Genomic DNA, 26,482 nt, shown 5'->3' with positions numbered 1-26,482 from the left:
AGTACCGTATTCAACCAAAATTTAAAATTTGTTAACAATGATATCCAGTTTTACATTTTAAGTAGTCATTATCTAAAATAACATACACAGGGAGAATCATAATTATTCAAAGGTCTCCCATAAAGGTTTGAGGTTTTTAGATTTACATTTTCCTTTCCAAATCTGGCTGGTATCTCTACTACAAAATTCTTTCCTCTTCAGACTTACGATTCAACCCAACAATTTGGATTTCCATTCTATTTCCTTCTTCAGAGTAATATGGTTAAATAAATGTTCATTGGACTGGAAGAAGAACCTATTTCTCTCATGAAACAAACAAACAAACATACCAACAGGAAGGCCTAAAATGTGTTCTGGGGAAGGCAGAGCAAAACGAAATTTTCTGGTGTCATGGCTGATATTCTGAAAAACAAACAGAAAAATAGCTTCTTTACAAATGCTCTAGTCCAGCAGCTCTCAGCCTGGGGGTCGTGACCCCCAGAGAGGTCTATTGGCAATTTGGAAGGAGTCGCGGCCATGCCTCTGCACTGGTGGGCAAAGGATAGGCCACTCACCAGGCCTTGCCTTCCCTTGCCTGGGTCCTGGTGGGAAGGGAGCCTTACGGCCCACAGCCAGCCAGGGCTGTGGTGCCCACCTGCCAAACAGGCAGGAAGGTGCCCCACAGCCATGACAGAAATAAGGAGGTGGCGCTGGGCAAGTGAGGCCTGCCTTGAAAAGCACCTTGCGCCCACCCTGCACCAGGCCAAGGGTTGCAAGGCCCCCTTCCCACTTAGAACCCAGCCAAGAGAAGGCAAGGCCTGGCGAGTGGCCTATCCTTTGCTCAGAAGGGAGTGGGCCTTGTCATCTCCAACCCTGCCAGGACCAGAGTTGTGCCGGCGTGTAGGCTGATGGATGCCTCCCAAGGCAGTCTCTCGCCCAGCACCGGCTTTTTCTATTGTCACAAGCCGATTTAGGATGCTTCGAGATGAGGCATTGATTGCCAAATTGCCTAGTCCTGTTCACATAATTTTAGAGACGTATGGGTCTGGATACCGCTATCTTTTATTCATTACCCTCCGGTGTTTCCCAATAATTTCTTCTGTTTTTTTTTCTTCCATTGCTACCATACACACATACAATTGATAAACAGGCATCAAATATGGAAGAGCTGAAGTGTGTATTTAAATGGACAATTCTAGGAGCCCTTCATCTAGAGCAGGCATGGACAAACTAAGGCCCGGGGGACAGATGCGGTCCCTGGGGTGCTTACCTCAGGCCCTTCTCATTTTCCCTGTCCTCTTGGCATAAGGACATTGTGGCCCACTATGTCCTTATGCCAAAAAGATGGGGGGGGGGGAGGCACATAGCAGCTGAGAGCCCTTTGGAGTTTGCCCATGCCTTATCTAGAGACATTCCTATGGCCAGGTAGTCTTAGTACTCCCATCTGCCTCAAATGCTCTGTGGCTGTGGCGCAGGCTGGTAAGCAGCTGCTGCAATAAATCACTCTGACCATGAGGTCATGAGTTCGAGGCCAGCCCGTGGCGGGGTGAGCACCCGTCAATTAAAAATAAAATATAGCCCCTGCTAGTTGCTGACCTAGCAACCCGAAAGAGTTGCATCTATCAAGTAGGAAATAAGGTAAGTTTAACTAATTTACAACGTTGGAATGAGGAAGTGCCATCAGAGTGGATGATGAAGCAGCTGCTCTCCCCTGTGGCCAGAATCGAACATCCCCTCAGGAGAAGGTTAAATTGCTTCTGCGTCTGTCTGTCTGTTGTCTCTGTCTCGGTTCGATGTGTTTATGGGCATTGAATGTTTGCCCTATATGTACATAATGTGATCCACCCTGAGTCCCCTTCGGGGTGAGAAGGGCGGAATATAAATACTGTAAATAAAATAAATAAATAAATAAATTGTCAGCTAGGTTCAGTGCTCTTTGGATATGGGTGAACTACAACTCCTTTTATTATTATAATAGTGCTTTTTCCTAATGGCACAAGGAGGTTGGACTGGATGGTCCTTGGAGGTCACTTCCTACTTTAGGATTTTATAATTATTACTAGTATTATTATGGAGCCTCCAGTGGCCTAGGGGATAAAAACCTTGTGACTTGAAGGTTGGGTTGCTGACCTGAAGGCTGCCAGGTTTGAATCCCACTCGGGGAGAGTGCGGATGAGCTCCCTCTGTCAGCTCCAGCTCCATGCGGGGACATGAGAGAAGCCTCCCACAAGGATGGTAAAACATCAAAACATCTGGGCGTCCCCTGGGCAACGTCCTTGCAGACGGCCAATTCTCTCACACCAGAAGCAACTCTGGTTGCTCCTGACACACAAAAAAACTAGTATTATTAAGCAGAGGCAGACTGGGCATCTGTCAGGAGTGTTTTGATTGTGCTTTTCCTGCATCAAAGCAGAAGAAGGGGGTTGGACTGGATGGCCCTTATGGTCTCTTGCAAGTCTAGGATCCTATTAAATCACTGTGAATTCCTCCCAAACCCCTCCAGTATTTTCTGTTGGTCGAGGGGGGGGGGGGGGTCAGTGGTCTCTGGAAGTCAGAGCTGAAGGTACTGCAAATCTCATCATCTGTTGTCCACACTCCCATAAACAGTTTTTGTGATTAATCAGCAGTGGCCAGTGTGGTTTGATTTGTTCCATCCAAACCAGTGCCTGCTCAGTTGCTGGGATGAGAAAGGAAGCTAAAAAGCTTTTGTAAGAGATCTAGAAAATTCTGGACTGTACAGATCAAGACTAAGCCATTTGAGACAGATCATAAAAAGAAAGGAGGTTTAGGAAGAACACGCAATTATGTTTGAAGTCTTAAAATTTAATGAGCAAGGCAGAGTGAGGGGAAAAGAAAAATCATGCTTGGAACTGGTCCCAAATGTTGCAAGTTGATCTCTCCCCAATATATCATGCTGTAATAAACTATTAATCTTCAAAATGGTACAGGACTCTTTGTTGATTTTGATGCACGAGTCTCACAAGTTAACCCCTTTGGAAACTAGACACGCTTCCCCACCTCACAGGAAGGAAGTTTAAACATGGGGAGCAGTTAGACCCAAAGCCTTTTTCCCTCCTTACATTCTAAAATTGTGTAAAGCAATACACTACTTCCAACTGTGTAGATAAGTCCAAGGGCATAAACCTTTGGGGGATTCCCTGTAATAGCTGACACTGTGTTTATTATAGCACAACCTTACATTTCCCTCAATGTGCTGAAATTATTAGTCATTAGTGTCATTTTAACATCTTGTTCTATCTCAACTATGTGCACATACATGTAAGCAAAGTGGAACTAATGTATTTCTTACCTCTTTGTCAATCAGCCTTAATGCATATTTCACATCTGGATTCTCCAGGGTAATAGCGGGACGGGGCTTGGAGAAGAGTCTCATGATCAAGTTGATCACAAAATATATTGGAGACAATGCTACATTTCCCAACTGTAACATAAAAAAGAAGAAAGGCTTTAAAATCGCATTGTTGTTGCTGCCACTGACTTATGGCAATCTCAAGGTAAAGAAAAGACTAATTTATGTTCACCTCAGTAAATAGCTATAAGCAAAGAATTCACAAGAATAGAATATTTCAGTAGCATCTAGTAGGCTTATGCACAGATTTATTTTGGATGTTTGCCTTCAGCTTGATTTTTTTACCAGCCACAACTTTTATTTATGCATAAATCTGTCCCTGCAAAGCAGGTGAATATAGCATTGAATGAGACATGCAGAATAATCACAGGATGCCTTAAACCTACACCTGTTGATAGACTCTATAAGCTAACTGGCATTGCCCAACCACTTGATGTGTGACGGGAAGTTGTTGCCAAGTGCAAGAGAAATAAGGTTGAACACTATGAAAGCCACCCACTGTATGGCTATCAGCTTTCTCCCAGTAGACTTAAATCAAGGAAAAGTTTCATGAGAACCATTACTCCTCTAAATGTTTCTCCAGCAACAGCAAGACTATCCGGGTGGGCAGCAAAATCAGGCAATTCCAACTGGATGGCCCCCCGTGAGGGTCTTCTTCCAGGGGCAAACCAAGAATGGGTAACTTGGAAGCCCTTGAACAGACTCAGAAGTGGAGTTGGCAGATCAAAAGACAACCTGGTAAAACAGCACTACCTAGAAGAATCCTCTGCCTTATGCGACTGTGAAGCAGAACAAACAACTCAGCATCTATATGCTTGACCGCTATGCCCTGCCTCATACACAGAGGAAGCACGGTTTAAAGTTAGGACAATGCAGTCATTATTGCCTGTTTTAGATCTAAAACTATTTAGCTGCTTGGGATCCCTTTATTTTATCAGTTTTAAACTTATTTATTTATGCAATGCTTTTGACACTAAATAAACTGGCCGCAACAGAACAGTGGCTGTTAAAAACCAGCTGTTTTCGGTTTCTTTTGGTTACACGTTGAGTGCAGGGAGGGAGGCAGCCGATAGAAGGGAAAGGATCCCAGGAAGCGAGGTTTCTTAAGCCCTTGATTTAAATACAGATCTCCTGTAAAGACAGAAGGGAAATGATCCCAGAAAGTAAGCTCTTTATTAAATCCAGGTCTCCTCTATAGGCCTCTGAGGATGCTTGCCATAGTTGGGCAAAACATCAGGAGAGAATACTTCTGGAACATGGACATATAGCCTGGAAAACTCACAGCAACCCAATATTGTTATTATTAGCTCACATTACCAAGCACAAGATTGTAATGGGAAAGCAGCCATTTGTAAGACCCTGTTTAGTCCCCCAAAGTAACTATTATGATTATGATTATCATTGTCTCCCATTGCCACACATCAATTGTATTGAGAAAGCGGCCCTTTGTAAGACCCTGTTTAGTCCCCCAATGTTGTTATTGTTGTTGTTGTTGTTGTTATTGCTATATTATTATTACAGCCGTTAGGGACAGTTTATTGGGTCTCGTTCTCCGCTTTTTGTATTTTCTTCATCCTCAGTCCTCTCTCCTTTTTTTTAACACGAGCGTTAACTAAATCCACAGATAACACAGCCCAACCAAACATTTTTTTTCTTGGTGTCTTCCTTTTTAGGCCTGTTTCTGGGGTTATTTGGGTTGCTGATTCAGAAAATTGCACTGGATAGACCACATCAGCTCTAGATGATTAAATATGGTTTAATGTGGGTAAGCAGCTGGCGACTACTGAATGGCATATGTTCTGTATCAGAAACAAGAGCTGATGTGGTCTATCAAATGCAATTTTCTGAACCAGCACCCTAAATAACCAAACCTCATCTAAATTTAAACAAAAAACTGATTCGTAACAATTTTGGAACTAAATTGGAGAGTGGTCCCTGTTCAAGTGGCCCCTGTTCAAAGAAAGGTTGGGAACCACTGCTCTAGGGGCTGAACAGATTGCCAAAAGGTAAGCAAAAGAAAAAATGAGATCCATGTCTGGTTCTGAAAAAGAATTTAAAAAAAAATGCTAAACCTATTCAAAAGATGACCTGCTGTTTGTGGATGCTTGCTGAAGAGGACATTCATAGTTGTTCATTTAGGTCATACAAAGTAATTGGTGGGGTGGGGATGGCAAAGTGTAGTGCTATCAATGAATTAGGGTCACAAACAGCCCCAGAATCAGTGTTTACCAACCTTTGAATAAGTTCTTTGGTTTCCATGTTTTAATTCTCCAAGCATCCCTTATCCAAAATGCTTGGGACTAGAAGCATTTGAGATTATTTCAGATTTTGGAATGCCTGCATTTGTATTGCAGTTTTTCAATCTCCCACTTCATCCATCATGCTTTAGTAGAGGTTAAATACTACATGTCTCACTGCGTGGGAACCACATAGTTTCAAGAGCCCTGAACTATTCTGTGGAAGATTACATCAACTGTGGATGCAGAGCTGAACATGTGACACCAAAGTCACTCAGCAGATTAAAGACACAGTTGATCCAACCAGTTATTTTTGGATGGTCATGCTGTCCATCAATGTTCATATCATAATGCCACACCCTAATCACATTAGTCCATTAATGCCACTGTAAATTCGGTAACTTCAGTTATTTTTCCATCTAGTGGATTCTGGTTCAATAGAACAAAAGTTCCATACCATAAGGGTTACCAGACAGACATTTCCAAATGCAGGAACAGATGAGGTCTAATACGAGACCTAAGAATTATGTCAGCATAGGTACTAGAGGATTCTAAGGGTTGTAGTCTAAACAAGTAACTATTTTGCAATTCTACTTTTAAATAGCACTGCTCTAGCATTTTAGTACTACATTTCAAAAGCCAAAGAATAGCAGAACGTATTTATTTATTTACTTATTTATTGTGTTTGTATTCCGCTTTTTCTCAGAACACCTTCCAAAACATTTTTAAAAATTATGATAGCATTATAAAACCATTAAAACCACATAAAACAGGATACAAGGCATTCAAAAAAAACCAAAATTTTCAAAAGAATGAAATATCCCCATAAAAAGCTCTCCTTCATCTCAAAGATGCTGACAGGACTGCTGACTTGAAGGCTGGGTTACTGAGCTGAACGCTGCTGGTTTGAATCCAGAGAGAGCGCGGATGAACTCCCTCTGTCAGCTCCAGCTCCCCATGTGGGGACATGAGAAAAGCCTCCCACAAGAATGGTAAAACATCAAAACATCCGGACATCCCTTGGGCAACATCCTTACAGACGGCCAATTCTCTCACACCAGAAGCAACTAGCAGTTTCTCATGTCACTCCTGACATGAAAAGAAAATCACAAAGACAGGATCTTCAGTCTAATAGCTGATAATGAGCAGTGTCCACACATCAAAGGATGAATGCAACCCTCCCAGATTCAATAAATATTCTTTTTAGTTTGGCACCATGGATTGCATAGTGACTTCCATCATTTCACCAATGGTTTTCCACCAATAAGCATGACAATATTTCTGCAGCTGTAAATGTCACAAACTTTATGAAGAGCCAAACTCATTTTTCAATGGGTGGTGTTTTAAGCACTGAACAATGACTCTGGAGAACAGAGTTCCAATCCTTACACAGCCATGATCTTGGGCAATTCAGAGGGAGACAAAGCCCCCCCCCCCCATCCCAAAGAATTATTGCCAGAAAACCCCCATGATAGCATCACTTTAGGCCACTCCAACTCAGGAATGACTTGAAAGCACAAAAATAATATTTTCCAACCCAAAGCTATAATCCTGACCTCACTCAGAGTCAATACAATTTTTGTCTGAATGAATATAAATAGGATTACCCTGCTATTAGAATATATAGAAATACACTGAACATGAGTAAATATATACTGCTCATCTCAAAACATTTATAATAAAACTACCAAGGCAGGGACACAGCCAATCAAGAATCCATTTCCCTCTAATCTGAATAAACACTTACGTCTCTTGTTTAGATACAAGTTAATGACTCTGAAGCAATCAAAAGCATCCAGCTATAATATCAGATATTCCCAGAGCCGATTATAATGTTCATCAATTACTAATGGCAAGAAGCTCTCTGTTCTTAAGTATGAAAGATAATTTTTATCCTGAATATTCTGTTGAATAACAGAGAAAGCTCTCTGCCAAGGTTGAGACTCCTCAACACATCAGACAACATGAGGACTTCCTGGATAAAACAGAAGGACAATTGACTCTACAGAATCAACAGGAAGAAATTGCCAGCCAAAATAAAGAGGTATTAACCCCAGAGGACCCACACCACAAACAGCCTATCATACACAAACGTCTTACATCTTCCTGAAGACAGTAATGCTGAAGAGGTGCAAGTAGGAGACCAGAAGCAAGAATTACTGCATGACAGGGAAGGGTCCAATCTAATCACCAAAGGCAGCAAGAAGAAAATTGATGGTGACAGGGGATTCACTGCTTTTGGGTATAGAGGGAATTGTCTGCCTGCTGGGCAAGACATGTGGACATCAATGATACTTACAAAGATCACATCTGAATGGATCACCTTGGACTATGGACCCTGCTTAGGGAAATGAAAAGTCTAGATGTCCAGGTGGTATTCTCACCAATTATATTAGTGAAAGAGAGAGGGACAGAAGATACTATTTAGATTTTGCCTTTGGGCTGCTTGATATATAATTAATCACCCCACCCCATTGAGCTACACAGATGGTGTTAACAGGATAGGTTGGGCTTTTGGGACCACTGTCATCACTTCTTAGAAGAATACTGGTTACAACTAGGCAATACTGCATAAAAACCAAGCAGAATGTCTTTGGCAAAAGTATGGATAAGTTCACAACAGAGGCTTTAAACTAAATCCTTGGTGGGTTGGAGATTATAGTTCAAACATCAGCCTAAAGGCAAACTCTAAATACAAGGATGTGTATTCTAGAGGAAAAGTTGAAGGAAAACAATGTGAAACACAGAAAAACTGATAGAAATTCAACAGATGAGTACAAACAAAACTTCAAATGTTCAAACACTAATGCACAGAGTTTAAAAACAAACAAGATGAAGTTGAAGTTCCAGTGCAGAAAGATAAAATTACTTTATAAAAGAGACTTGGTGGAATGACTCCCATGACTGGGATATTACAACTGAGGGTTCGAACACTATGTAACAAAATTTAAAAAAAATCTGTTCCTGGTTTGAAAGTGTCATTTCCTCTTTAATTGTGTGGTATGTACTTTGAAAATAGTTGTTATACTCCAGAAACTTGGTTTTGGTGGCTGCCACAAACTACGTTGAATTGGCTGTGACTCTATGAGATATTTATTGAAAACTATAGCAAAATGTGCTGTAGAATATCCCTCAAAAATAAAGTTTTGCAATTCAATACACTTTTTCCATGTCTTTATGATAGAACCAATTAGGCACAATAAGCACACTGAAGGAAGGATGAATCACCAAGGAAGAATACACATGTGTAGCTCAATCTTGCAAGAACTGTATAAGGAAAGTCTGGCTAGGCAAATCAGAACCAACAAAAAGGAGTTTGTGCAATATGCATATTCAAAGCAAGTGACTGAAGGAAATGGTAGGACTGTTTTGCTGCAATAATGCTAGCAGGTTATAATGAAAGGCAGAGCTACTTAATATTTATTTAGCTTCAGTTCCTGGCTCCCCCCTCCAAAGATAATTACCCTGTTTCCCTGAAAATAAGACAGTGTCTAATATTAATTTTTTCTCCCAAAGATGTGCTAGGTCTTATTTTCAGAGATGTCTCATTCTCCTTTGCGCTGCACGCGCCTTCTTCAGCGACATGCGCCTTTCCCTCCTTCTCCTTTGTGCCTTCCTCAGCAGAGGAGGAGGGAGCTGCTGCCACCGAGAAAGGCGGATGCGGCATGAAGGAGGGAAAGCTATGCACCTTTCCCTCCTTCTCCTTTGTGCCACACACTCCTTCCTCGGCAGCAGCAGCTCCCTCCTCCTAGGACTTACTTTCAGGGGATGTCTTATATTTGGCAATTCAGCAAAACCTCTACTAAGTCTTATTTTCAGGGGATGTCTTATTTTCGGGGAAGCATGGTATGTAGCTCCAAGCATCAGCCAAGGAATCTGGATTGCAAATCAAGACTGATAACAGGTTACACAGTAATCACCCTGTTGTTGTTTATTCATTCAGTCGCTTCTGACTCTTTGTAACCTCATGGACCAGTCCACGCCAGAGCTCCCTGTCAGCCATGGCCACCCCCAGCTCCTTCAAGGTCAAGTCAGTCACTTCAAGGATACCATCATCCATCCATCTTGTCCGATTTAAATAATCACTTATTTAAGCTAAACGAGTTCAGATCTGCAGGGCCAGACAAACTGCATGCCAGATCACTGGAGAACTTGCAGACATAGTCATCCGCAATGCGACTGTCCTGCAAACATGACAGTAGCCACAAAATATCCTCAGGCTGGACATGGCATATTCAGAGAAATATCTAAATATGACAATGAATGTTAAAAGAGGTACATGGCTACTGTTAAAATAGTAATCCTCCCCTTAGCTTCATATCATGTTTAGTAGGTAAATATGATATCATGTTACTTCAGATTTCCCAGTCTAATTGTACAGGTACTGTGTTGTCGAAGGCTTTCATGGCCGGAATCACAAGGTTGTTGTGTGTTTTCTGGGCTGTATGGCCATGTTTCAGAAGTATTCTCTCCTGACATTTCGCCCACATCTATGGCAGGTATCCTCAAAGGTTGTGAGATATACTTGAAAAACTAAACAAGGAAAGTTTATATATCTTGCTTAGTTTTTCCAGTATACCTTACAACTTCTGAGGATGCCTGCTATAGATGTGGGTGAAATGTCAGGAGAGAATACTTCTGGAACATGGCCATACAGCCCAGAAAACATACAACCCTGTACAGGTACTTGTGATGACACAAAAATTGCAGGTATGAAACTGTCACACTGGCAATGAGATACATGCAGCTGGTTTGGATGGGAACTATATATTTACTGTGTACAAAGAAGAGCACAAAAGCTACATGAAAATGGAGTGAATCTAAAATAACCACAATTTCATTAAACATTTGGCATAAAAAGAAAGAAATCCAGACACTAGACTGCTCAATGACTGACCAACATCATCATCCAATTGACATGCTAGAAAAAAAAATGTTGACGCAAGTGGCCAAAATTTCAGTTCTACAAACGTAAGAGGTAACATTATGGTTGATTCTTGGAATCTGGGGTTCTACCACACTACAAAATTATAGCATCATGATTCTACTATAACTGCCATGGCAACATTGTATGGAACACTGGGCCTGCAGATTTGTGGGGTATTAGATCTTTCTGGGTGAGAACCCAAATTGCAACTCCTAGGATTTGATAGATTGCAGAAATGTCAATTAACATGGAATAATGGTGCTACATTTGTATAATAAGAATAAGACCTTGAATGTTGAAGAAGGCACGCTACCTCCAAATGGAAGGATATTTCATGGTCCTGAGATGGCTAAGAAGGAGAAATCTCAAACATTTAGGCTCACAAAATACAATTAGGAGAGTTTTGAAATCCACCACTAAACTATTCTTCTTACAAATGAAAACAGAATGTGTGTTTTGTTATACAGAGGCAGTTAATTTAAGAGCATTGTGGGATTCAGTTAAAAAGGAAGGAAATGCTCCCACAGTACAAAATAACGTCAGCTTAGTAGTTCGCTCTTTCCAGGTAAACACCAAAAGTACTATGTAAAGACATCAATACCAATTTCCTATACTTTCACAGCTTGGAAAGCTATCTCTATCTCACAACTACTGACTTTTAGATGGATACACTGTCAGAACAAGCAAAACAGTGTGTTTTTTCCTCTTCTTTTATGGTGATGAAAATATGTAAGAATACACTTCTATACTTAAAGCTTTCAACACTAAGCAGGACCTTAGCAAAGAATTCTTGGCTCCAGATTTTGGGTGTGGTAAGCACCATGCAGAATGTAGCTGATTCAAATATAGCACTTGGAGAATGCATTATGGAAATAACCAAGATTGTAGTCAGAGAGAGGGTTGAGAAGACTGCTAAAAGGAAAATCAATTTCAGTCTAGAATACAAACTGCAAATATCTGAAACATAAAATACTATTCCTGCCCACAGAACCCTTTCGCCTTCTGATGTGTTTTGCTAAGATGCTATGACGTATGTGTGTATGGGTTTTTGAAAACTTACACACTGATTATAGAAGGGGCGAAACCACATCTGAATATTCTTTGCCTAATAACACTCTTAAGAAATTTATGAAACTGTCATAAATCATCAGGTGCCTTGAAAGCACATATACACATATCCATAACACATTAGTAGTGTAAATTAATCGTGAGCAGGATGGATAAAGTCAGCCCAAAGTCTAAATGTGATAGCCAAGATCTTTTCTGTGGTCCTGTTTCACTGAGTCACTGTTTCCACTTCCATTGCCAGGAGTGGCAGCTTTCATCAGGTAAGGAATACAAGATCTTTACCCTCTTCCTACAAAATAAAGCCTTAAATTGACTAGAAGCAACTTCTGCTTAGAATTACTGGTTATTTATTTGATTGTTTCTACTGACCTAGTGGCTAGGCCTCCTGCTCCTCCCAAAATCGTCCACACCTCATCTAGACCCTCAATATACAACAGCGTTCCCAACTTTTTTTTGACCAGGGCTCACTTTGACCAGGGACTACTCTCCACTTTAGTTTCAAAATGGCTACGAATCAGTTTTTGTTTGAATTTAGATTTGGTTTGGTTATTTGGGGTGCTGATTCAGAAAATTGCATTGGATAGACCACATCAGCTCCAGTTTCTGATACAGAATATATGCCATCCAGTAGTCACCATCTGCTCACCCACAGAAAACCATATTTAATAATCTAGAGCCGATGTGGTCTATCCAATGCAATGGTCAGCTCTGCATAAAGAAGCGGAAATAAAATAAATAAAATAAAGAGAAAGGAGGTTTGCAGACCAGATTTTTGTTCTCGTAGCCCACTTGCTCATGGGGAGTCTGTGTGCCAACTTTGGTCCAGGTGTGTCATTCACGGGAGTTGTAATAGTTGAGGTAACAAGGGCACAGTGGGAGCCGAATTGGGTAAAGATACTGCAAATTCCGTTGTCTGTGTTCCAGCCTGCCCCAAACTGCACAGGATGTAAAGTGGGCCATGGGGTTTGGGTGCCAGGGGTTTGGGTGCCAAGTTTGATCCAGATCCGTCATTCGTGGGGGTCGTAGTGGTATCTGGAAATGGGTGAAGGTACTGCAAATCCTATAATCCGTGGCAAGTTTGGTCCAGATTCATCGTTGGTTGGGTTCACTGTGCTCTTTGGATGTAGGTGAACTACAATTCCAATAAATCAAAGTCAGTTTTCCCCCAAACCTGGTCATGGGGATTCTGTGTGCCAAATTTGGTCCAGGTCCATTGTCAGTGGGGGTCATAGTGCTGCATCTTGTTGCAGGGTGCAAGACAACTTCCATCATGTTGAGTCAGTCCCCCAAACCCCTCCAGTATGTTCAGCTGCTGATCAATTCCTCTGTTTGCTGTGTGCCACAGAAAAGAGTAGGAAAGGGTTAAGGGAGAGGCAGTGGGCGGGATCATGCAAATTCCACACCAATGGAGAGAGAAAGAAACACCAGGATGCCTGTGGTGGAGGAAAAACCTAGGAAGAAGTCCCTGTAGGAAAGTCTTCATTTGGGTGGTTGTCAGTATGGTGTTTGTGGAAGACATTGGCAGGGCTCTTGTACATGTTCAGGGAGCTCACTATAACCTGCAATGTTATTGGAAGGAGGGTCATTGGTGTTTCCTGCATAGTGGGAGCTATAGCTATTTGTGGAAGTGGGAGCCTGTCTGTGTGAGTAGGCACCCCAGCCACATACACACATATTTTCACTTTTATAATGTGTACAGAGTAGCAATAAGGGGAAAAGGGCAGGGTTTGCCTACTCCATCCTTACCAGCATCTTGACAAAAATCCTGCTCCTAACTCCTAGCTCTCATCTGGGAAAAAAATTTCATTTGCATCAGTGGGAAGCCAGCCTCTCAGGAGACTCTAAAATGCTTCCAGTTAGCTGTCAGACAGATAGGCATAGCCAAAAGAGATGGCAAAAACCACAAGGGGTGCAAGGAAAAGCATGGTAGGTAGGAAGTTCTCTGTTTCTTCCTCCTTTGCTCTAATATTGTTATTCTTCCCTGTCCTTCTTCTGCCTAGCAAACATAGACAAGGGGAGAAATGAAGCAAAACAAGCTCCTTTCTCGTTTTATCCAAATATGTTCATGGATACAATATTTTAGAGCCACATGAAATAGCCACTGGATAAATTTAAGAGTTTGATGCAGCCGTTACTGAAGAGAAAAGAGGAGGAGAAGCTAAACCAGAGATGGAGAGAAAGCTAATAGTTACAAGTGGAAGAAAAGTTACAAGGCGATCCAAGAGCAAAGGCATAGGATGGGGGAAAGGCAGATGAGCAACACAGGAGATGGTAAGAGAGGAGTATGAATGGTACATATAACTTTCCAGAAGAAAACCAGAACTTTAGCCCATCAAGATAGCATCCTTCCCTCTTTATGAGGGATTCTTATTTAGATGATGTATGAGAATGACATTCCACATCCCCATATGCCCACAACTGGCACGTATTTGTGCCCATTGACTACACTTGTTTCTTTCTTTCATTGAAACTCTTCAAGGATCAATTGCAAATGGCTTAGAATGAACAATGGTTCATTCACTATAGCTCTGAATATATTGCCCTACCCAAGAGTACCATGCTTCCACAGAAAGCAAACTACTACCACAAACCTGGGCCAACAGTGTTCCTCCACCACAGGCTGAGGTTAACAACAGCACATCAGATGTACACTGCAAAATTTGGTCTTACTTATTTGATATAACTTTGTGCTAACAACTCTGTACTTCAACAAAACATATATTTATCTTGTAGTTGTTAAACCTAAACTGTGCATTGAAATTGTCAAAGTGTCTCCACAATTAGGAAGTACCTAAGTTAGTGCCTTCAGGATAAGACATGGAGCAAAGCAGGTAAGACAGATCCTTGAAAGAGGACAGACAGTTCTGCTATCATTGAATGTAACAAAGTTTAGAGGCTGGTTTAGGCTCTAAAGTGCAACTGGAAATATGCAGAACTTTCAAGGCAAATGCTGCCACCAGCAATACATATCCCACCTCTTGGCCTATCAAGGATTTCTGCTGACTGTCCAAGGCTGGGCTATCACTTCTGTAAACCAATGCCTAGTAAAACACATATCAACAGTAAGACAGAAGTTGTCATAATATCCCACACTAAATGGCAGAAATAACATTCACAACATTTGCCCAAAAAGAAAAGCAAGTAGCAAAACACGGAGGAAGTGTGGAATAAAAATGTATGAACTCATAGCTTCAATACTACCATGAAATAAAACTGGCAAATGTGTCTTGCCCAAAGGCACTTGTATTTCACACAAGTGTACTGGAGCCAGGGCTTACAGGGTCTGAACACTCAGACTTTCTGGTGATTGCAGACAATAATGTTATCTTCCTCCACCCACCTTCACACAGCTTCCCTGTTACTTGTCCCCTATGTCTGTTTACAAACCTCACAGTAAAAGAACAAAAAAGAAGATAAGAAGATACATGTTTCTATTGTTAAGACTATTTTAGGCCCCTTCTAGACTGACATAAAATCCAGATTGTCTGCTTTGATAATCTGGATTATATGGCAGTGTACAAGGGGCTTCAGTTGTATTTCATAGTGTTTTGAGAAGAACTAAATGAACAATTAAGACCCACCAGCTTTACAAAATACCTTCTCCTAGCTGAAGTGAAAACTGCTAATTTACCAATCCAGTATTAGCAGTCCCCACTTCAATTAGAAGATTTTTTGTAATGCTTATGGGCCATAACTGCACATTCAGTTCACATCAAAACATCTGGAATCACATGCTGTGATTCCCGTTTGGGTGACTGCTATGAGCAGTATCAAATTGAGAACCTGAATTTCAGAATTAGTAATACTTGACTTCTTTATACTTGAAAAAAGACATGAAGTTGTTGAAGTTTTTTTTTTGATAAAAATTAGTGCATTAGTGCAAAACAAAGTGAATGTTCTACCTGTGGTACTAGATCTGTGATTGCTCACCTGCAGATGTAAGTAGTCAGATAACACTACTATCACTGAATGACAAATATGGATATAAGAAGCAGATTTAAATGAGCTTCACAAACAGAGAAGATTTCAATTTGGTTTTCAATATGCAAATTCTCCAGTCCAAACTGCCAATATGCTTGGGCATTACACATGCTTAGGGGAACTGGAACTAAGACTATATGATATAACTAACTACAGTAGAGTCTCACTTATCCAAGCCTCGCTTATCCAAGCCTCTGGATAATCCAAGCCATTTTTGTAGTCAATGTTTTCAATATATGATAATATTTTGGTGCTAAATTCGTAAATACAGTAATTACAACATAACATTACTGCATATTGAACTACATTTTCTGTCAAATTTGTTGTATAACATGATGTTTTGGTGCTTAATTTGTAAAATCATAACCTAATTTGATGTTTAATAGGCTTTTCCTTAATCCCTCCTTATTATCCAAGATACTCGCTTATCCGAGCTTCTGCTGGCCCATTTAGCTTGGATAAGTGAGACTCTACTGTATTAATATCAGTATCAACTTTCATCAGTGAGATAAGCTACTTTGGAAATGCATCTCTTTTCTCAGAGGCTGTTGTGGGACAACTAGATGGGGACGTGAGAAAAGTGGCATAATGGACATGTCCAGGTCGAAACTACTTTGGACAAGCCATCCAAATGTATTAAAAATGCTCTTTGTCTCAGCAATTAAGCAATGTAGCACAATTCAAGAGAAACTGGAGTTACTCCTGTCATCTACATCTCCAGTTATTTTTTTAGAAGGGCAAAACTTACAGTTTTGTTACTGAAGTCACAGGTGAAACATGCAAATCCTTGCCACTTTGCATTTTCTGGCAGCAATCCTGAGTCATGCAAGAAATAGAGCCAGAACGTGCTTCCCTACAACTCTTCCTCTTTTAAAAGAAAATGGCATGCACTTATGTTCCACAAGACTGCTAAAAAGGGTGTTGGATGAGCAGCAAGGGACTATGTTAAAAATTGGTTGGGATTGCCAGGAAACTCTGGAATATTTTTCATGTGAGTCGTCAAAGGGCAATGATGAGTCACAATGGAGCAGCTGAGAGAGGAGGCCTCTGCCTCCCTCATTCCCCTCCTCCCACAAGCCAGTCCTTCCACTTTAATCCAGGCTTGCAGGCATTGTGATTGCAGTCTGCTTTCAAGGCCTTTATGACAAAACTATAATTTGTTTAGGGCTGTGTGAGTGTTGGCTTTGTCTATCCTTGGGGCAGAGAGTATGTGACTTGCTCAGGATCACAACTGGTGTCCCCAAACTAAGGCCTGTGGGCCAGATGTGGCTCTCCAAGGACATTGGCCCAGCCACCACCCTAAACTTCAGACTTAAGTAAAGGTAAAGGTTTCCCCTGACATTAAGTCCAGTCGTGTCCGAATCTGGGGGTTGGTGCTCATCTCCATTTTTAAGCTGAAGAGCCGGCATTGTCCATAGACATCTCCAAGGTCATGTGGCCGGCATGACTGCATGGAGCACCGTTACCTTCCCACCTATTGATCTACTCACATTGGCATGTTTTCGAACTACTCGGTTGGCAGAAGCTGGAACTAACAGCAGGCACTCACTGCGCTCTGCAGATTCAAACTTGCGACCTTTCGGTCTGCAAGTTCAGCAACTCAGTGCTTTAACACACTGAGCCACTGGGGGCTCCCCTAAGTCTGAAACAACTTGAAGGCACACAACAACAACAACAATCCTAAATAACTTGAGAATCTCATCAACCATAAACAAGCCCATAGTTCCCAATGAAATCCTGGCAAGTTTATGTTGGTTAAAGTTGTTCTTCATTTTAAACACTGTATTGTTCTTTCATGCTCTTTAGAACTACAAATCACATATGTGCAGTGTGCATAGGAATTCAATCATGTATTTTTCAAACTACAGTCTGACCCACCAAAGGCCTGAGAGACCATGAACTGGACCCTGGCTTAAAAGGTTTGGGGGATTTATGCCATGTAATGCCATTTTAGATGCCATGGTTCCATGCGATGGGTAGAGTTGCAGTTTGATGAGGCAGGAAGAAATGCAAGATACTCCACTTAGGCAGAAAAATGAAGTGCAAAGATACAGAATGAGGGACGCCTGGCTCGACAGCAGTACGTGTGAAAAAGATTTTGGAGTTCTCATGGACAACAAGTTAAATATAAGCCAACAATGTGATGCAGCGGCAAAAAAGCCAATGGCATTATGGCCTGCATAAATAGGAATGCAGTGTCTAGATCCAGGGAAGTTATGCTACCCCTCTATTCTGCCTTGGTCAGACCACACCTGGAATACTATGACCAATTCAGGAAACCACAACTGGAGGGAGATGTTGACAAGCTGGAATGTATCAAGAGAAGGGTGACTAAAATGATCAAGGGTCTGGAGAACAAGCCCTATGACAAGCAGCTTAAAGAGCTGGGCATGTTTAGCCTGCAGAAGAGAAGGCTGAGGGGAGACATGATAGCCATGTATAAATATGTGAGGGGAAGTCACAGGGAGGACGGAACTTTCTGCTGCCCTAGAGACTAGGACGCGGAACAATGCCTTCAAACTACAGGAAAGAAGATTCCACCTGAACATTAGGAAGAACTTCCTCACTGTGATAGCTGTTCAGCAGTGGAACTCTCTGCCCCGGAGTGTGATGGAGGCTCCTTCTTTGGAGGCTTTTATGCAGAGGCTGGATGGCTATCTGTCAGGGGTACTTTGAATGTGATCTTCCTGCTTCTTGGCAGGGGGTTAGGCTGGATGGCCCATGAGGTCTCTTCCAGCTCTATGGTTCTATGATCAGCATTATTTGGCAAAGAAGGCTAAAAACCTATTATTTGAACTACAACACCTATGGTTTCACAGCATTGAGTCCGAGTAGCTCAAGTGGCTTCAAACTGCATTAATTCTGCAGCATAGATTCGAATCCTGATCTGCAGAGTCCGAAGCTAATATCCACACCGCAGAATTACAGTGGCCTGCCGCTTTAGGTACATGACACTAATGAATTCTGGGATTTGTAGTTCTGCACGGGACGGTATTTATTTACCCTGAGAGTTCTGGTGCCACAACAAACTGCACATCCCAGCATTTTACAGCACGGAGTCCTGGCAGATAAAGTGATGTCAAACTGTAAAGCTCTATCTACTCGGTCGCTGATAACTCATGGAAAAAATGCTTCCCCGTTCACTTTCTAGCAGGGGCGTGTCTGCCAGGAGATGCCAGGCAGGAGACAAGGGCTGGGAGGGGCGCATGCGCGCTGATGTCATTTGTCAGGGACCCCCCCGGGAGGGGCGCTCCCGCCTTCTGCCGGCTAGGCGCGTTCCCCTGAGGGAATTCTGGAGGCCCCTTTCTTCAGGCGCGCCCTCGACTTACCGTGCTCAGATAGGACCCCATGACTCCTCCCGCTGCTGCTTTTTCCTGCTGCTGCTTTTTCCGCTGGCCTGAGAGAACTCCGACCACAAACTGGGAAGGAGCGTCCGCTGTCCCGCCGTGAAGCAAATAAAGCCTCAGCCAACCCAGAAGCCTCCTGGCCCCGCCCACCCCGTCCCAACCTCCTTTCTCCCCCGAGTTTCCGTCTCCGTTTGCCTCACCGAGCAGTCCGTCACGATGATTGGCAGGAAAGCGGGCTAGTCGCGCCTCTCCGCCCTGGACAGCCAGTAGCTACAGGGGGGAGGAGCCATTGGGTGGGAAGGAGGGTTTGAATAGAGAGCAGGGAGGAATAAGGAAGAGGAAGGGCTGATGGGAGTTGTAGTCAAACTGACCAATCCCTCCCTTGGTGTGGTCTGGCTGCGATTTAGTGGTCAGAGGGACATTTGCTTCTGCTTGCTTTTTAAATATGGCAATGGCCTTATGCAGCTTCTTGGGAATAGGCGCCAGTATACAGTAGAGTCTCACTTATCCAACATAAACGGGCCGGCAGAACGTTGGATAAGCGAATATATTGGATAATAAGGAGGGATTAAGGAAACGCCTATTACACATCAAATTAGGTTATGACTTTACAAATTAAGCACCAAAATATCATGTTATACAACAAATTTGACAGAAAAAGTAGTTCAATGCGCGGTAATTCTATGTAGTAATTACTGTATTTATGAATTTAGTACCAAAATATCATGATGTATTGAAAACATTGACTACAAAAATGCGTTGGATAATCCAGAACGTTGGATAAGCGAGTGTTGGATAAGTGAGACTCTACTGTATTTCTTTCGGCTTTATTTATGTGGCAATTACAGAGGTAGAAGAAGAAATGGGAAGATTGGAATGCAAAAGTGGGAAACCAAGTACAGTAGAGCCTTTTTACGTTTAATGTTTTCTATTAGTAAACATGTTCTAAATGTTTGGTTTATATATTTAAATTTCTATTTTTGTTATTTTTGAGTTGTTCGATAAGTACACCTGATGTTCATTTTATTGTTTATGATTTGATCAGTCTGTTATGTTTTCTAATGTATGGTTGGCATTTTGCCATTATATTGTAAACCGCTTTGAGTCCCCCAGGGGTGAGAAAAGCGGTATATAAATGCAGCAAATAAATAAATAAATAATGGATGCAGGATCATGAAATGAAGCAGAAGTGTGACTGACTGGAATTAGGAAGGCAAATAGTTTGTTCATTGTCAACATATTCTTCCAGGAACTCTATAGACACTGTATATAGCAGCAGTTCTCAACCTGTGGGTCCCCAGGCATTTTGGCCTACAATTCCCAGAAATCCCTGCCAGTTTGCCAGCTGTTAGGATTTCTAGGAGTTGAAGGCCAAAACATCTGGGGACCCACAGGTTAGAGAACCACTGGTATATAGGGATACTCTCAAAGTAGGTATTTGAATATATCCCATAACTGGAAGCAGAAGATGGAAAAGCAGCAGTCTCTGGGCGAAAACAAGACCAGGAGCAGATTATGGCACAGACCATGAACTAGTCAAATCAAAAAAATAGCTAAGGAACATTAAACCAACAATTGTGCCAAAATACAGTCTAATAATGCAAAAATAGATTTGCACTTTTTAAATTGATATTTTCATAATGCACATTAGAGAGTGGAAGGGAGGGATTAAAATTTATTCAAATTATTCTTAATAATTTAATAAGTTTTTGCACATGTCTAATGAGTCATTATGGAAAAGAAAAATTGTGAACGGCAAGTAAACAAAACATTAATTAATTAATTAAAAACATTTATATTCAGCCCTTCTCACCCCAAAGAGTACTCGGGACGGAGCACAACATATATACGGCAAGCACTCCATGCCGGGACATAAAATAATTATAAATACAGTAGAGTCTCACTTATCCAACACTTGCTTATCCAACGTTCTGGATTATCCAATGCATTTTTGTAGTCAATGTTTTCAATAATCGTGATACAGTAGAGTCTCACTTATCCAACATAAACGGGCCGGCAGAACGTTGGATAAGCGAATATGTTGGATAATAAGGAGAGATGAAGGAGAAACCTATTAAACATCAAATTAAGTTATGATTTTACAAATTAAGCACCAAAACATCATGTTAGACAACAAAGGTAGACAGAAAAGGTAGTTCAATATGCAGTAATGCTACATAGTAATTACTGTATTTACGAATTTTGTACCAAAATATCACGATATATTGAAAACATTGACTACAAAAATGCGTTGGATAATCCAGAACGTTGGATAAGTGAATGTTGGATAAGTGAGACTCTACTGTATTTTGGTGCTAAATTTGTAAATACAGTAATTACTACATAGCATTACTGCGTATTGAACTACTTTTTCTGTCAAATTTGTTGTTAAACATGATGTTTTGGTGCTTAATTTGTAAAATCATAACCTAATTTGATGTGTAATAGGTTTTTCCTTAATCCCTCCTTATTATCCAACATATTCGCTTATCCAACGTTCTGCCGGCCTGTTTATGTTGGATAAGTGAGACTCTACTGTATACACAAACATTAAAATCAAATATATCTACTTTATATTCAGCTATTTTATAATCAGCTACCTTCACGGTTAATGTGACCCCCATCGACAATGGACTAGGACCAAACTGGGAACAGAGAAGCCCCATGACCAACTGAACATACTGCAGGGGTTTAGGGGAATGGACCTTGATTTTGGGAGTTGTAGTTTATCTGCATCCAGAAAGCACTGAACCCAGCTGACGTCAGATCTGGACCAAACTTGGCACGCAGACCCAACATGGCCAACTGTGCATACAGGCCTGGTTTGTGGGTGATTGACCTCAGATCTGGGAGTTGTAGTTCACCCTTATCCAGAGAGCCCTGAACCCAGCTGACGATGGTTCTGGACAGGCATGTACGGGGGGGGGGGGGGGGGGGGGGAACTTGAGGGGCTTCACTCCCCCCCCCCCCGAAATTTTCAGGGTGGTCCGTGAGAAGGCCTTAAATGTATTATTTAAACTTATGTTTATTCATATCATGATCTGATCACCATCCTCAATATTTCCTATATGCATGGGGGCATAGGGTAGATCCTTTCACACCCAGTCCCACCCACCCCCCACCCCCCGAAGAAAAATTCCAGCCCTCGCCGAATCAAAATCCTGGCTACAGGCCTGGTTCTGTACTAAACTCGGCACACAGACCCAACATGGCCAACTGCAAATACTGGCAGGGTTTGGGGCTGACTGCCCTGGGAATCTGGGAGTTGTAGTTCATCCTTATCCAGACAGCACTGAACCCAGACAACAACGGATCTGGACCAAACTTCAGTGATATTACCTAACATCCCAAAACAAACAATACCTTCTTCTAATAACCCGGGCATCACCGGGTTCCCAAGCTAGTTTACAATAAACAAAATGTGATAATATCTGGGAAATATTCCAGCAGATCCTATAGCAGCTGTGTGTGCCTACCTACAATAGGCAAGGTAAACAACAGCTGCTTCCAGATTCCCTTGCTTAGTGTGTGTGAACAGGAAACAAAGTGAAAAGGGAGAGAACGTTGTGTGCATTACCAGCTACGCCCAGCATGTTAAACAAGTGTAGATCTGTACATTTGACCATCAAATGAAAATCATAAGAAGAGTGAAGAATTATGAAAGAAAAAGGAATTCCTAGATGCATTTTAGGAGAAGCTTTCAGATGTTCTCTAGAAAGTTCAATGTTTTGTTTACTTCTGCTGGACACATGTATATATTGTAATTTTGAATAAACAGTTTTTCTGAACAATATATGTTCTTTGGTATAGGAATCTTCCCCTCAATTATCTCATGGGAATTACCATTTCTCCATTAGGAAGAGCTACTTTCTAGGGTTCTGTTTCCAAATATACCCTACAATCCTCCCATTCTTAAAAGAGACACAAGGCAATCAGCTCAGAACAAAATGGCAAAATCCTAAGTCTGTTAGTTTTATAAATTAAATTTGATAAATATCGCTCGTAAAAGAAATAAAAATAATAGGTTTAAAAAAAGAATGGCAAACGGAAATGAAACATATACATGTTTGAGAGGTGACAGTTTCTCTTTGAGATACTATTTCTTTTCAAATCTTTCAAAGCTGTGCTGCAGGGCAGACTGAACATATCAGATAGACTTTTTTATTTGCATGCTTTCATGCTTTCACTTTAGCAAAGGTAAAAATGGAAATATGTCACCTATCTACTCTTAGGAGAGCTTGCTGCATAAGGTAAAGTATAATATTGTGCCCCCCTCTTCCCAAATTCCATGTACAGAAGTTGTCTGAGCCGACAGTTGAGTCTTATTTCTGCACCAGCATGTAGCGTGTCCTCCAGTACAACAGATAACAACTCAACAGCCTTTCCCAACTTTAAGGTACCTATTTTAGATACCTGCTGATCTTCCTGTCCCAATCCATCGCATAATTGGAGAAGGACTGAGGGAGATCTCACTTTTACCTAAAGTTCTTGTTAACTCTATAAAGAAATTATTGGCTTGGCTTGGGGCCGCTGGCTTCTCTGCCGACACTCAACTTTTGACTTTCTTCCTCCAGGGCTTTAGTGGGGAGTTTTGTTTTCAGATTTTATTTTATTTTTATTCATTTTATTTTTATTTATTTATTTTGTGGAGATTTTTTAAAATTTTCTCGCTGGGTCATGTTTATCACTGATGACTGAATTTGGCAAAATATACTATTTAAATGATGAGTCTCCACAATAATTGTAATTGGTTTTAAATGTTTTAAAGCTTAATATTTATTTATATCTTATTTCTGGATGTTATTATGCTTTGTGTGATTTTTGTCTTGTATTTTATGTTAAATGTGCTTTGATTTGTATTGTACTAGCTGTGCCCGGCCACGCGTTGCTGTGGCGAAGAATGGTGGTATGGGAAATAAAGTATTGAGGAATTGGTGGTAGTTAAGGTAAAGGGTAAACGTTTTCCCCTGACATTAAGTCCAGTCGTGTCTTACTCTGGAGGTTGGTGCTCATCTCCATTTCTAAGCCGAAGAGCCGTCGTTGTCCGTAGACTCCTCCAAGGTCATGTGGGATGACTGCATGGAGCAGCGTTACCTTCCCACCGGAGCAGTACCTATTGATGCACTCACATTTACATGTTTTTGAACTTCTGGGTTGGCAGAAGCTGGGGCTAACAGTGGGGGCTCTGTCAGTTCCCCCAATTCAAACCTGCGGCCTTTCGGTCCAGAAGTTCAGCAGCTCAGCGCTTTAACATGCTGTGCCATCAGGGGACATTATTTCCTAAAGGTTATGAATATACAATATTTCTGATTGTTTTTTTTTGTCTGTTGGAGGCAAGTATGAATGCTGCAATTAGGAAAAATGATTAGGATGTAATGGCCTTGCAGATTTAAAGCCTAGCTGTTTCCTCCCTGAGTGATTTTTTTGTTGGGAGGTGTTAGCTGGCCCTGATTGTTTCCTGTCTGGAATTACCTTGTTTTCAGAGTGGTGTTGTTTGCGATATTTTATATGCTTCTACTGTCTGTGGCCCTGAGATAACAGAGGATTGGCCAGACTTTGATGATGGGAATCCTTTGTTGGGAGGTGTTAGCTGGCCCTGATTGTTTTCTGTGTGGAATTCCCCTATTTTCAGAGTGTTGTTCTTTATTTAGTGTTCTGATTTTAGAGATTGTATTGTTCTGTTTTATTATACCACATTAATTTTTATATATTCTGATTTTAGTGTTTTTGAGATTGTATTCATTTTCACGGTTGACCGCAACACAATAATAATAATAATAATAATAATAATAATAATAATAATAATAATAGTAAGGATAGTAATGATAGTAATAATAATGACTTTGGTAATACATAGTGCTTCACTGCCTTCTCAGCTTCCTTTCTGGAAGAATCCTTTCTTGGGAGGTGTTAGCTGGCCCTGATTGTTTCCTTTGTGGAATTTCCAATTTCCTTGCTTTATTTACTTTCTTTATTTCTTTATTTCTTTATTACTATCCTGGCATTATTCTATCCTAGAAATTATTTCATATCAAAGTAGAATCTCACTTATCCAACATTCGATTATACAATGTTCTGGATTATCCAACACAGTCTGCCTTTTCATAATCAATGTTTTTGTAGTCAGTGTTTCAAATTCATTGTGATATTTTACTGGTAAATTTGTAAATACAGTACAGTAGAGTCTCACTTATCCAACATAAGTGGGCTGGCAAAATGTTGGATAACCGAATATGTTGGATAATAAGGAGGCATTAAGGAAAAACCTATTAAATATCAAATTAGGTTATGATTTTACAAATGAAACACCAAAACATCATGTTAGACAACAAATTTGGCAGAAAAAGTAGTTCAATACGCAGTAATGCTATGTAGTAATTACTGTATTTATGAATTTAGCAATATATCATGATATATTGAAAACATTGACTACAAAAATGCGTTGGATAATCCAGAACGTTGGATAAGCGAGTGTTGGATAAGTGAGACTCTACTGTAATTACTACATAGCATTACTGCGCATGGAACTACCTTTTCTGTCAAATTTGTTGTATAATATGATGTTTTGATGCTTAATTTGTATAACGATTACCTAATTTGATGTTTAATCAGCTTTTCCTGAATCCCTTCTTATTATCCAATATATTTACTTATCCTGCCGGCCTGTTTATGTTGGATAAGTGAGAGTCGACTGTATATTGATTATCTTATATTATCTGCTTAGAACTGGATTATATGAGGCCCCTTCTTCACAGTTGTATAAAATGCACACTGAAGTGGATTATATGGAAGTGTGGAGTCAAGATAATCCAGTGCAAAGCAGATAATATAAGATTATAAATGGGTTATATAGCTGTGTGGAAGGGCCTTGAGTCTACACTGCCATATAATCCAGTGCAAATTAGATAATCTGTGGAAGAAGCCTAAGTGAGGCCTAAATCGGCCTGTCCCCTAACTGAAGCCTGGCTGTCCCTTGGCTGGTTGCTAGGCAACCAAGTGGGCAGAGATTAGCCCTCTAAACTGGCAGCAATTGGATAAAAACAATTATTGCTCTCCCTCTAATTAGAACTTTATTTTTCTTTTCTTTTTGTTGTATCAACCTTGAGGCGTGGATGATGGGTTGTGTTGTCAAATTTCGAAGTTGGGGGGCCTGTAGTTTTGTTGTTTTGTCCACTGCCCTGATGCCATCACTCTTTTATATATATAGATTATATTTATACATTGTGTATTCGCAATGTGGCACTGAAGTGGCCAAATTGTAAGCTGCTCTGATTCCCCTTTGGGGTGAGAAGAGCAGGTTAGAAATATAGCAAATAAATAATAAAGAACCCTATCCAATATAGCCAAAGGGAAGGGAGGGCAGAAGTATGAGTCCCAACCAACTAAAGAACAGAAGATTCTCCTCTTCCTTCCCTGAAGCCTCCTGATACTCACTGTTTCTCTCTTTGCCCATTCACCTGTTTTCTCTTGAGTTTGTGAGTTACTTACCAAAAGTAAAGTAGGTGCTATTGCCTCTACTAGATCTTTGGTTATGATACAAACCAGATCCAGGTAAACACAAATTGAGCCTCAG

General features: G+C 41.0%; 1 protein-coding gene across 1 annotated transcript in view; it reads right to left on the bottom strand.

Annotated features, from left to right (window-relative positions):
• LOC100568179 (NADH-cytochrome b5 reductase 3) overlaps positions 1-19,062 on the bottom strand; it is a 32,048-nt gene extending 12,986 nt beyond the window's left edge. Inside the window, exons 1-3 of the mRNA XM_003221490.4 lie at positions 18,892-19,062; positions 3,290-3,421; positions 330-402 (exon numbers count right to left, since the gene is read on the bottom strand). Of these exons, the coding sequence (XP_003221538.1) occupies positions 330-402; positions 3,290-3,421; positions 18,892-18,912 (226 nt within the window). The 5' untranslated portion in view covers positions 18,913-19,062. The remainder of the gene's footprint in view (positions 1-329; positions 403-3,289; positions 3,422-18,891) is intronic.
• Between the last annotated feature and the right edge of the window lie 7,420 nt (positions 19,063-26,482).

Source organism: Anolis carolinensis, chromosome 5 (assembly GCF_035594765.1).
Source record: "Anolis carolinensis isolate JA03-04 chromosome 5, rAnoCar3.1.pri, whole genome shotgun sequence".
Lineage (NCBI taxonomy): Eukaryota > Metazoa > Chordata > Lepidosauria > Squamata > Dactyloidae > Anolis > Anolis carolinensis.
Note: the sequence above shows the minus strand (reverse complement) of the source record. Positions and strands in the feature narration are given on the sequence as shown.